The 12,236-nt window shown below is 43.3% G+C and overlaps 1 protein-coding gene across 1 annotated transcript in view; it reads right to left on the bottom strand.

The window, feature by feature from the left end:
- Window positions 1-12,236, bottom strand: part of LOC120024807 (pleckstrin homology domain-containing family A member 7-like) — a 125,747-nt gene that overhangs the window by 89,859 nt on the left and 23,652 nt on the right. Inside the window, exons 3-6 of the mRNA XM_038969135.1 lie at window positions 10,368-10,488; window positions 5,165-5,275; window positions 4,284-4,356; window positions 3,641-3,741 (exon numbers count right to left, since the gene is read on the bottom strand). Of these exons, the coding sequence (XP_038825063.1) occupies window positions 3,641-3,741; window positions 4,284-4,356; window positions 5,165-5,275; window positions 10,368-10,488 (406 nt within the window). The remainder of the gene's footprint in view (window positions 1-3,640; window positions 3,742-4,283; window positions 4,357-5,164; window positions 5,276-10,367; window positions 10,489-12,236) is intronic.

Below are 12,236 nucleotides of genomic sequence, written 5' to 3'. Positions count from 1 at the left end.
TGTGCAATCACATTGCCATCAATAAAATGCAATTGTGTTGATTATCCATAGATTATGCCTGCCTGCCCATACCATAACCCCACCGCCACCATGGGGCACTCTGTTCACAACGTTGGCATCAGCAAACCGCTCGCCCACATGACGCCATACACGTGGTCTGCGGTTGTGAAACCGGTTGGACGTAATGCCAAATTCTCTAAAACGACATTGGAGGCGGCTTATTGTAGAGAAATAAACATGAAATTCTCTGACATTCCTGCAGTCAGCATGCAAATTGCACGTTCCCTCATAATTTGAAACTTCACATTATAGAGTGGCATTTTATTGTCCCCAGCACAAGGTGCACCTGTGTAATGATCAAGCTGTTTAATCAGTTTATTGATATGCCACAGCTGTCAGGTGGATGGATTATCTTCGCAAAGGAGAAATGCTCACTAACAGGGATGTAAACAAATTTGTGCAAAACATTTTAGAGAAATACACTTTTTGTGCATATGGACATTTTCGGGGATCTTTTATTTCAGCTCATGAAACGTGGGCCCAACAATTTACATGTTGCATTTATATTTTTGTTCAGTGTAGATTAACATTGATGCTGTTGCTAGAACCAGCAGAAGCAGCAAGCGGACTAAAATACAGACCCACACTAGCAAACACAACACTACAGCAATACACCACAACACCACACTCTGGAGAGGGAAAATGGCTGAAGAGAACATAGTTGGCCATAGGCTGCTAGAACCGGGGGTAAGGCTAGGATAGGATGGGAAACTCTGGTCTTTAGTGCCTCATGCGTTTTTGATAGGTTATTAACTGGTAGTTGTCTGCATTAACTCTGATGACTTCCCAACTGCATTCTCACAAAACATTGAGATACCACAGATCTCTCAAATCACAACAACAAACAGCTTACACAAGACAGTCGACAAACAACAAGACAAGAACAGCAGACAAGAATTAACCTTCATCCAATAGGCAGTTGAAGTGTTCTATTGAGACAGTTAACAGTTAACAGTTAACTGAACAGCTTGGGTCCTGTCTAATGAAAGATCCTGGTCTGGAATATGTGATTACCCAGAGCGAGAGAGAAAGCTGAGAGGAACAGAGACCTCTTAAATACATGCATTGGATAATTAGCAGAACAGTATTGAGAGCAGGAACCTCTCACCTAACCGTGAAATACATTCCCTCCCCGGGCAGAGAGAGAGGCGGACGGAGAGAGCGGCAGGGAGAGAGAGGCAGGAAGAGAGAGGCAGGAAGAGAGAGGCAGGAAGAGAGAGAGAGAGAGAAGCGGACGGAGAGAGAGGCAGAAAGAGAGAGGCATGGAGAGAGAGAGAGAAGACGCTAGAAAATAGCTTCAATTGTATGTAATGTGAGCTGCAGGAGTAATACCCAGGCTTGCACCACAAACACACACACATACAGTACATACACCCAGGAGGAACAAAAAGCCAAGCACAACGGATACATTATGAAAGGACTGCAATTGAACGCCGTCAAACTAGCACATCAAACATTCACCCTGAATTGTTCTTCATAAAGGGTCCTCTGCTCTCACTGAGAAAGATATGGAGATGGATATTTTAAACACCCTGACCCAGCAGAGAAACCCATTCTTACTGTCTACTCTGTCTGTCACTGAAATGTGAAAATAGTCTATTACCCCCCACTACCCTCAGGGAGGATCCTTTTCCCTGCTGCCAACTGAGGCGAGAAACAATACAACAACGAGTGTTGTTACAAGTACACAATAATGTGATTACTGTGGATAGTCAGATTAATGTAATAGTTTGATTAAAATGTTTACATGCAATGCAAGAAGAAGGATTTCCCTAATAATCCTGTTTACATGGACACATGAGTTGGGACATATACAGTTTGTAAACTACTTCTAAGACTCCTACAATCAGTTGTTGTATACTCACTTCACTCGAGCTAAAGAGGGAGGCTCGCTCGGCTGGTGCTGGTTCTGGCCCGTGCAGATCAAATACACTGCTGGAACGCCAATTAAGTGTTTACACGTCCTAATAATTCAAAAGATTGCTCAGAAAACCAGGTGTTTGCTTACTTCGATTATGACCTTACGCCGATTAAGATAAGCAGAGAAAGGCATTTACATGGCTATTGACATAATCAGTTTAATATCGAATTATGAGGGTGGATGTAAACGTACTCCACATGTTTGTCAACATGACTAGTTAATAAGGCATGAACAAACTGGTTTCCTATGTTCTACTGTATGTTCTACTGTATGTTCTACTGTATGTCTGCAATAGGAAACATCCCTGGACCAGATACAATCAAACAGCAGAGGAATTCAGAGTGTTTGTGTTTATTCCCCCACAGCCCTACTGAGTAGAGAGATAATGATGTTCCCATGTAGGCACAGAGAAAGAGGAGCAGAGTGTGGTGAGGAGATGGGATGGGAGGAGTGTGGAGAGGAGAGGGGTTTGGAGGGTGTGGAGAGGAGAGGGGATGGGAGGAGTGTGGAAAGGAGAGGGGTTTGGAGGGTGTGGAGAGGGTTTGGAGGAGAGGGGCTGGGAGGAGAGGAGTTTGGAGGGTGTGGAGAGGGTATGGAGGTGAGTGGCTGGGAGGGGTTTGGAGGGTGTAGAGAGGGTATGGAGGTGAGGGGCTGGGAGGGGTTTGGAGGGTGTAGAGAGGGTATGGAGGTGAGGGGCTGGGAGGGGTTTGGAGGGTGTAGAGAGGGTATGGAGGAGAGGGGCTTGGAGGAGTGTGGAGAGGAGAGGGGCTTGGAGGAGTGTGGAGAGGAGAGGGGCTTGGAGGAGTGTGGAGAGGAGAGGGGCTTGGAGGAGTGTGGAGAGGAGAGGGGCTTGGAGGAGTGTGGAGAGGAGAGGGGCTTGGAGGACTGTGGTGGGGGTTCAGAGTGCTGCTATCCTAAAGCTCTACTGGTGATGACAGGGGCCTGCTGACTGACTGACAGGACAGGACAGGGGCCAGAGAGCAGAGCAGCACAGTAACACCACTACCAAACAGACCTTTAAAGTGACAGATACTGTACCTCAGACCAGGATAAGATACCTACTGGGGCTGATACTCCCTGAATAACTGTACATTATTGAGACCTACAGGCCTCAAGTGTTTGGTGCATGCGTGTTATGAAATAGCAGATGAGAGGTACAGGTAAGTATGAAGTCACATTTCCCACTTAGTGTTCTTGTGAATTAAATGGGTTTGCATGAAAGGCCCACACTGAAAGCTCACAGGTCAAAGCGACATAGCACGCCAGGCAGGGCCAAAGCAGACATTAGGAAGAGCCAGTCTTAGTCCAGATTGTGTAGGTTTTTTTATGAATCTCTGTGCTTTTAAAGAAAGGATCCAGACTGATGTGGTAAGAATGGAGTGTTATAACAGCCCACCAGTCTGACACTAATCAGAGGGAGCACTGCCCACGTTGTCTGGCTTGCCCACACAGGCCCCTGGCTGTGTGACTGTAACTCTGTAACCAAGGTGAAGCAACTTTATCTAATGCCTGTTAGTTAGCATTTCCTTCACAGTTGAAAACCTCCATATATCCAGTCTGTTTCTCAATTCATGCAGCTTGGTTAGACTGTGAGGTAGCTGGTAACAGTATTTTCCATTCGGTGACGAGCTAGTTCCCACCCTTGCCCTCTAGTCTTACCTTGAAGGCATACTTGCGGCTGATGTGGTCATCAGGCTCCACAGGGGCGATGACATAACTGGGCAGGGGGATGCTCCCCAAAACCGTCTCCTCTCTGCTGTCTAGAGGGATACACACACACACACACACACACACAAGCAGGTGATCATTATCACACAATACACAACAACCCACCACACACACCTCACTGCTGGCCCACTGCCTTGACTACTTGAATGATTCTACCTGTTTATAAATAGCATGATATAACTGCTTCATCAATGCACCATTATGTTCCTGCATGGTGATTCGTGACTGTGGGAAATGTAATTGGAGAGACATAATTCAAGGATGATTCAAGGAGCCGCTGTGGTGGCAGGCAGCAGGACTGGAGGCTTATCTCTAGCTCAGTGTGATGAATGGCGGAGAGGTGAAAGAAAGAGGGAAATAGAGAAAGAAAGAGACAGAAGAGGAGAGAGAATAGCCTGTGGCAGAACAGAACCTTGTCTAATTGCAGTCATGTCTCTCTGATTGAAAGGTTTAGCTCCACTGAGAGGCAGACGACTTGGAATTAAGAGGACTGGCTTGGATTTCATAACCAAATCAATTCACCCTGCGACTATTTTAATTAGTCTCAGTTAAACCCTGTGCCTGTGTGACTCACCTTTGTAATAAAACAAGCAGTAGTCGGACAAGACAAACCACTTCCTCTTCCACAGTCTCATTCCAGAGCTGTCCTGGAGGGGGAAACACAACATGGAATGTAAAGCCCTCTCAGCAATACAACATCACATTCTAATGCACATTCTAATTAAAAACCATAGCTGGGGAATAATCAGAATCCTGTTATGAATGATTCATTAGTGTTCTGCAACCATCAATCCATTGTCTGTCTGTCTAAACACTGCTTATGAGTCGATGACATGTTACCATGTCAGGGTCTTAAATCTCACCCCCTCTGGCCTGCCTCAGGGGTGTTACACCCCCGTGCCACCCGCACCAGGGGGCATCAGTCAACAGGAGACAATCACCCTGGGTGTCGTCCTCTTATACCTCACCCCTAAAGAGACATCTCTCTCATGCTCCCTCCGTCCCTCCGTCCTCTCGGTAAATAGAGATCCATAGAAGGGGTTCATAATGAGAAATGATGACTGTCGTTCCCTGTTTACTCAGCCAGAGTCCACAAGGTCACAGTCATTAATACTGTAGTACATTCTCATAGACCTGGACTCTCATCATTACTTAGCCTGAATTATGCATTAAGTGGAAGGCCACTGTAAATGACATGACATAATATGACAGAGATGTAATATTGACGTGAGATGTATGTGTGTTCCCGTTAGAGTGGAGGACAGTTTACCACTAGACCCCAACACACTGCCCTTAGCTATAGCTACAGTCATTGAGTAGCCATAACTATGGAGGTTCCTCTGAACCATACAGTAGCTACAGTCATTGAGCTATACTCTTAGCCATTACTATGGAGATTCCTCTGAACCATACAGTAGCTACAGTGACTGAGGTGGGGTGATGTGGAGGGCTCACCTGTTTGTAGAGCCATCCCCTGACCACCACAGGGATATTGGGGTTCCTCTTGATGGCTTGGTCCCTCTTGCCGAAGCTGTGTACCTTGCCACTACTCCTAGAACCCTGCGGCTGGAAAGACAAACACGTTGGTTATGAACGGGGTTTCCTTTATATACTGGTTTACAAACAACATCTGCTATTAGCTGCCCAGGGGGCTCAGTGGTAAGGAGCTGTGTGAAAGAAATGTGGTATTACAGACACAACCAGTAGGAACAGGAGCTGGTTAAACAGGAGCATGTATCAAAACAATATGACCATTCAGTCCCATGTTTATAGAGATCATTAGGTGTTACTGTATGACCATTCAGTCCCATGTTTATAGAGATCATTAGGTGTTACTGTATGACCATTCAGTCCCATGTTTATAGAGATCATTAGGTGTTACTGTATGACCATTCAGTCCCATGTTTATAGAGATCATTAGGTGTTACTGTATGACCATCCAGTCCCATGTTTATAGAGATCATTAGGTATTACTGTATGACCATTCAGTCCCATGTTTATAGAGATCATTAGGTGTTACTGTATGACCATCCAGTCCCATGTTTACAGAGATCATTAGGTATTACTGTATGACCATTCAGTCCCATGTTTATAGAGATCATTAGGTGTTACTGTATGACCATCCAGTCCCATGTTTATAGAGATCATTAAGTGTTACTGTATGACCATCCAGTTCCATGTTTATAGAGATCATTAGGTGTTACTGTATGACCATCCAGTCCCATGTTTATAGAGATCATTAGGTGTTACTGTATGACCATCCAGTCCCATGTTTACAGAGATCATTAGGTGTTACTGTATGACCATTCAGTCCCGTGTTTACAGAGATCATTAGGTATTACTGTATGACCATTCAGTCCCGTGTTTACAGAGATCATTAGGTGTTACTGTATGACCATTCAGTCCCGTGTTTACAGAGATCATTAGGTGTTACTGTATGACCATTCAGTCCCGTGTTTACAGAGATCATTAGGTATTACTGTATGACCATTCAGTCCCGTGTTTACAGAGATCATTAGGTATTACTGTATGACCATTCAGTCCCATGTTTACAGAGATCATTAGGTGTTACTGTATGACCATTCAGTCCCATGTTTACAGAGATCATTAGGTGTTACTGTATGACCATTCAGTCCCATGTTTACAGAGATCATTAGGTATTACTGTATGACCATTCAGTCCCATGTTTACAGAGATCATTAGGTATTACTGTATGACCATTCAGCCCCATGTTTACAGAGATCATTAGGTGTTACTGTATGACCATTCAGTCCCATGTTTACAGAGATCATTAGGTGTTACTGTATGACCATTCAGTCCCATGTTTACAGAGATCATTAGGTGTTACTGTATGACCATTCAGTCCCATGTTTACAGAGATCATTAGGTATTACTGTATTCCCATTCAGTCCCATGTTTACAGAGATCATTAGGTGTTACTGTATGACCATTCAGTCCCATGTTTACAGAGATCATTAGGTGTTACTGTATGACCATTCAGTCTAATGTTTACAGAGATCATTAGGTGTTACTGTATGACCATTCAGTCCCATGTTTACAGAGATCATTAGGTGTTACTGTATGACCATTCAGTCCCATGTTTACAGAGATCATTAGGTGTTACTGTATGACCATTCAGTCCCATGTTTACAGAGATCATTAGGTGTTACTGTATGACCATTCAGTCCCATGTTCACAGAGATCATTAGGTGTTACTGTATGACCATTCAGTCCCATGTTTACAGAGATCATTAGGTGTTACTGTATGACCATTCAGTCCCATGTTTACAGAGATCATTAGGTGTTACTGTATGACCATTCAGTCCCATGTTTACAGAGATCATTAGGTGTTACTGTATGACCATTCAGTCCCATGTTTACAGAGATCATTAGGTGTTACTGTATGACCATTCAGTCCCATGTTTACAGAGATCATTAGGTGTTACTGTATGACCATTCAGTCCCATGTTTACAGAGATCATTAGGTGTTACTGTATGACCATTCAGTCCCATGTTTACAGAGATCATTAGGTGTTACTGTATGACCATTCAGTCCCATGTTTACAGAGATCATTAGGTATTACTGTATGACCATTCAGTCCCATGTTTATAGAGATCATTAGGTATTACTGTATGACCATTCAGTCCCATGTTTACAGAGATCATTAGGTATTACTGTATGACCATTCAGTCCCATGTTTACAGAGATCATTAGGTATTACTGTATGACCATTCAGTCCCGTGTTTACAGAGATCATTAGGTATTACCGTATGACCATTCAGTCCCGTGTTTACAGAGATCATTAGGTGTTACCGTATGACCATTCAGTCCCATGTTTACAGAGATCATTAGGTATTACCGTATGACCATTCAGTCCCATGTTTACAGAGATCATTAGGTATTACCGTATGACCATTCAGTCCCATGTTTACAGAGATCATTAGGTATTACTGTATGACCATTCAGTCCCATGTTTACAGAGATCATTAGGTGTTACTGTATGACCATTCAGTCCCATGTTTACAGAGATCATTAGGTATTACTGTATGACCATTCAGTCCCATGTTTACAGAGATCATTAGGTATTACTGTATGACCATTCAGTCCCATGTTTACAGAGATCATTAGGTATTACTGTATGACCATTCAGTCCCATGTTTACAGAGATCATTAGGTATTACCGTATGACCATTCAGTCCCATGTTTACAGAGATCATTAGGTATTACCGTATGACCATTCAGTCCCATGTTTACAGAGATCATTAGGTGTTACTGTATGACCATTCAGTCCCATGTTTACAGAGATCATTAGGTGTTACTGTATGACCATTCAGTCCCATGTTTATAGAGATCATTAGGTGTTACTGTATGACCATTCAGTCCCATGTTTACAGAGATCATTAGGTGTTACTGTATGACCATTCAGTCCCATGTTTACAGAGATCATTAGGTATTACTGTATGACCATTCAGTCCCATGTTATTAGAGATCATTAGGTATTACTGTATGACCATTCAGTCCCATGTTTACAGAGATCATTAGGTGTTACTGTATGACCATTCAGTCCCATGTTTACAGAGATCATTAGGTATTACTGTATGACCATTCAGTCCCATGTTTACAGAGATCATTAGGTGTTACTCTATGACCATTCAGTCCCGTGTTTACAGAGATCATTAGGTATTACTGTATGACCATTCAGTCCCATGTTTACAGAGATCATTAGGTATTACTGTATGACCATTCAGCCCCATGTTTACAGAGATCATTAGGTGTTACTGTATGACCATTCAGTCCCATGTTTACAGAGATCATTAGGTGTTACTGTATGACCATCCAGTCCCATGTTTACAGAGATCATTAGGTATTACTGCATGTTTGATGATTAGATTAAGAACAACATTTTGATTTTGAGACTGGGGCCCACAAATGTTTGAAGTTAGTCATTTTAGTTATTAACTTTCTCCTTTGTGTTTCTCTCTTTTTCTCATTTGATTTAGCTTTAACCTTCTAATTTCAGCACCTCATATGACAAGCAAGCACACTTCACCCAAATGGGAATACAGTATTATAGTCATACATTAAGATTTGATGAGGCACAGTATCATTCTTTCAAGGTCCACTGGTTTTCTCCCTCTGAATCTCACAGATGATTTCAGATGAATGTTCAACTGAGCCAAATCAGATTGCACCCTAGCAACAGTTGAGTTATGTTTCCATTGCAGGGGATCATTATATGCCATTTCCTCCTCCACAGCTGGCAAAAACATGCACTAATTACTGAAACTACTGTACGGCCAGCCAAGCATGCAGAGCATTAGGAAATCTACACAGTGTTTGTCAGGAGAACCGTCAAGAGAACAGCTTTATTTCAGTTTAGCAGATATTAGAAAGCATTGTGTAGTCACATATTCACTGTACTGTGATTGGAAACTCAACGTTCCCCTTATTGTATACATAGACAGTGAATTTTAAAGCAAATCCATACTGTGCTTACCATTGAGAATGAGCAAGTGGTCATCAATAATGCCCTGTCTGCCACTCTGCTTGAAATGACTGGCACCTCTGATAGCAGACAACACGTTGACATGAGGTCTGATGAGGTGCTGCTTCTAACACAGGTACAACAATCTTAGGAGAGCTACTTTCACAACCGTAGAGGCACTGTTCTATAGGAATACTTATACGCCTACTGCAGTGCTTAGAGTCCCAGTCAAGTCAGTGAATGTGTTTGGGAGCTGTGTGTAGCTGAAGAGTGTTGTGTTACTATGATTGTGTTGATAGGTTGACTGGGGATTGATTGGTTTGAGACAGCTCATATGATGCTGACACAATGTTGTCTCTCACTCACAGGTCTGAAGCATTACTGAGACAGCCAGGAGGTCATTTTACAGCTAGCCAGGCAGGCAGGCGTGTGCTGCCTCAACACTCACTAATGTCAACACCCGTCAGTCAGACTGGAGAGGCGATAGTGAGTTGGCAGATCCACGGGGGAAGAAGGGAGAGGAGGCTGGCAGGCTTTTTCTGGAAGCTGGAGACAGTCAGGTGTATGTGGCCTGGGAAGGGTCAAGGAAGAGCCACTAAATCACTTTACAGATGGGCAGCTGCGTCTCATGTGAGTACTGGACTGCCAATGTCCTGAAGATAGACCACAGCCATGTCAGTGGCAGAGCAGAGGAGACCACAGGGTCTGGCAGACAGCCTCACTGCCCTCTGTGGAAGTATGATCCTTATAAGAAGGGGACAAGGCCATTCGATGGAGTGTCACTTGCCCACCTGTGCCTTCAAAACATACAATAGCGGCCGTTTCATCTTCTAATACTGTTCCTTTACTAAACCCTTTGAGTAAAGCCTTTTATATGCACAGTATGCACATAGTGAATCCATGGCCAACCACTGTGGAGGTTTAATTGAGTTTCACTGGGCTTGAAGAAAATCACTAACCTATTACAGTCTACATCCATTAATCAAAATGAGAGAGTGTTCTGGAGGAGATTATACCAATTCTCCAGCATGAGCATTAACATTCTCCCAGTACCCTTAGAAACAATATCAATTCAAACGCTTTACACTGCAACACTGGTGTGGGATAGATCCAAATAAATGAAACGCACTGAGAAAACAACACATGCTCATAAAAGAGAGGCGTTTTCTCACCTTTGACCCTGAGGTGGCGTCCACTGTTGATGAGGTCACTGCCTTGGAAGTCTGGCTGACCATGCTGGGGGGCCTCTGACTGACCGGTGGCGGTGGCTTGGACATGCCCCGGGACTCTGTCCTGCAGGGGAGGCAGCACAGAAAGAAATCAATGACATAGACATGAGTGGTCATGCTAGTATCTCACCACCACCACCATTCCTCTGTAGTGGATCTGCATTAAAGGGAGCCAGGGTTAACTTAAGTGCTGGGTTCTCAGAGAGGAAACGACAACTTCCTGCCACACGACCTGTCACAGCCAATGCAATTACAGCTATGTTAACAAGCAGGACTTTTTGTAGCAGCCACTCAAGTAACACTTTGTCTGACACTGTCCCTGAGGCTGGCATGTCTTGTTTCATAAGAGGACATGTTATACGACAAATAACTTTTCCACCTCCACATGACCTCCAACACAAAGACCCAGAGCAGAGATACCAGAGCTACCGCAGATGAGCTTTCTCATGATCAAATATCCACTCTCTCTTTATCTATCTTTCTCTCTCTCGCTCTCTCACACACACACACACACGGGGTGTCCTGACCTCCAGACAAAAACTTCAGCATATTTACATCCATTAGATAACACACTCACTCAGCAAAGAACACCCATGCTTTCCAAATTACACCACATGTTTCCTCATGACATCATCACATTGTTACAGCCAGGAACTGTTTTTGTAAGAAATACAATCCGTTTGAGTTCACTGGCATAACATGAAAATCAACCAGCTTCTCTTATCTACAGATGTAGTATCTTAATTTGAGCTCTCTTTTGTTGCTGATAATTTTCCTTCCGAGCAGGAAATGCAAACGTATAGCGTATTCAATGTTTAAAAAGGCTTCTAAAGTTTGTAATTTCCACTTTAAAATGTCAGACTTGATTTGCCCTAACAAAAAATGCATCAACCTCTACAAAAAATATATTATAATCCACATAATTCACATTTCCTGTTGCTGCAGGATTTTTTTCCTGCTGAAGCAAACTGGCTCAAATTTAACCAGGCTCTCCCAATATCTGGCCTCAAGTACCGCTACTCATAGTGCATTCCATTACAGTTTAAGGGCACCTAGGTGGTTGCTCCCTTAGGATAAAGCAGGAATCTGAGGCAGTTATGGAATGCCCAGGTCACACTGTTACACAGAGTGTAGTGAGCGTAATGGGCAAACCGCCTGGAAACTTCAGCAGGAAGGGGGATTATGGGAAATCTATGTTCCAAGAAGGCCATAGGGGCTTTCTCTATATAATAAGGTTTATCAGAACAGAGGAAATGTATCAATTAATGTGCTATTCTATAATTAATTAACGTCCCCTTCGATAAAAACATAGTATTCCCAGGGGCTGTGTAAACAAATAATGACATAATTGCAAATGAAGTACTGAGGCGTAACACAGCTCCTCCCATCTCCTGATGTCAGATTCAGACAAGTCACTGTATAGGTTCACTGCTCCTGAAGTCAATATAACCCAATTACCAGCTGTAGAATCTCCAAAGTCTTGTTCAATAGTACTTCAATAATAAATGAACTGACAAAATGCTCTCTGACATTGGGGGCTGAGGGGTGATCAAGTCAAGAACAAATGGGTCTGTTTGTGTTTACAAGTGGTTGTGAGAGTGTATCATTCATCACAGAGGTAGCTATGCCTAATCAGTTTACTGCCAGTTTATATGGGCGTGCTGCTCACACAACATTCTTAATAAGGTAATCCTCTGCTATTTACGGTAGGTTCATGAGCAAGAAGTCTGTGTGAGGATGGTACAATGTCTGCAGCCCGCTGAGACAGACATGTTAGTAGCTCCACTAGGAGGCCCTTCTTTACGTAGGTTT

The sequence above is a fragment of the Salvelinus namaycush genome, chromosome 30 (assembly GCF_016432855.1).
Source record: "Salvelinus namaycush isolate Seneca chromosome 30, SaNama_1.0, whole genome shotgun sequence".
Lineage (NCBI taxonomy): Eukaryota > Metazoa > Chordata > Actinopteri > Salmoniformes > Salmonidae > Salvelinus > Salvelinus namaycush.
The sequence above is the reverse complement of the archived record's forward strand: the minus strand, read 5'-3'. Positions and strand labels throughout refer to the sequence as shown.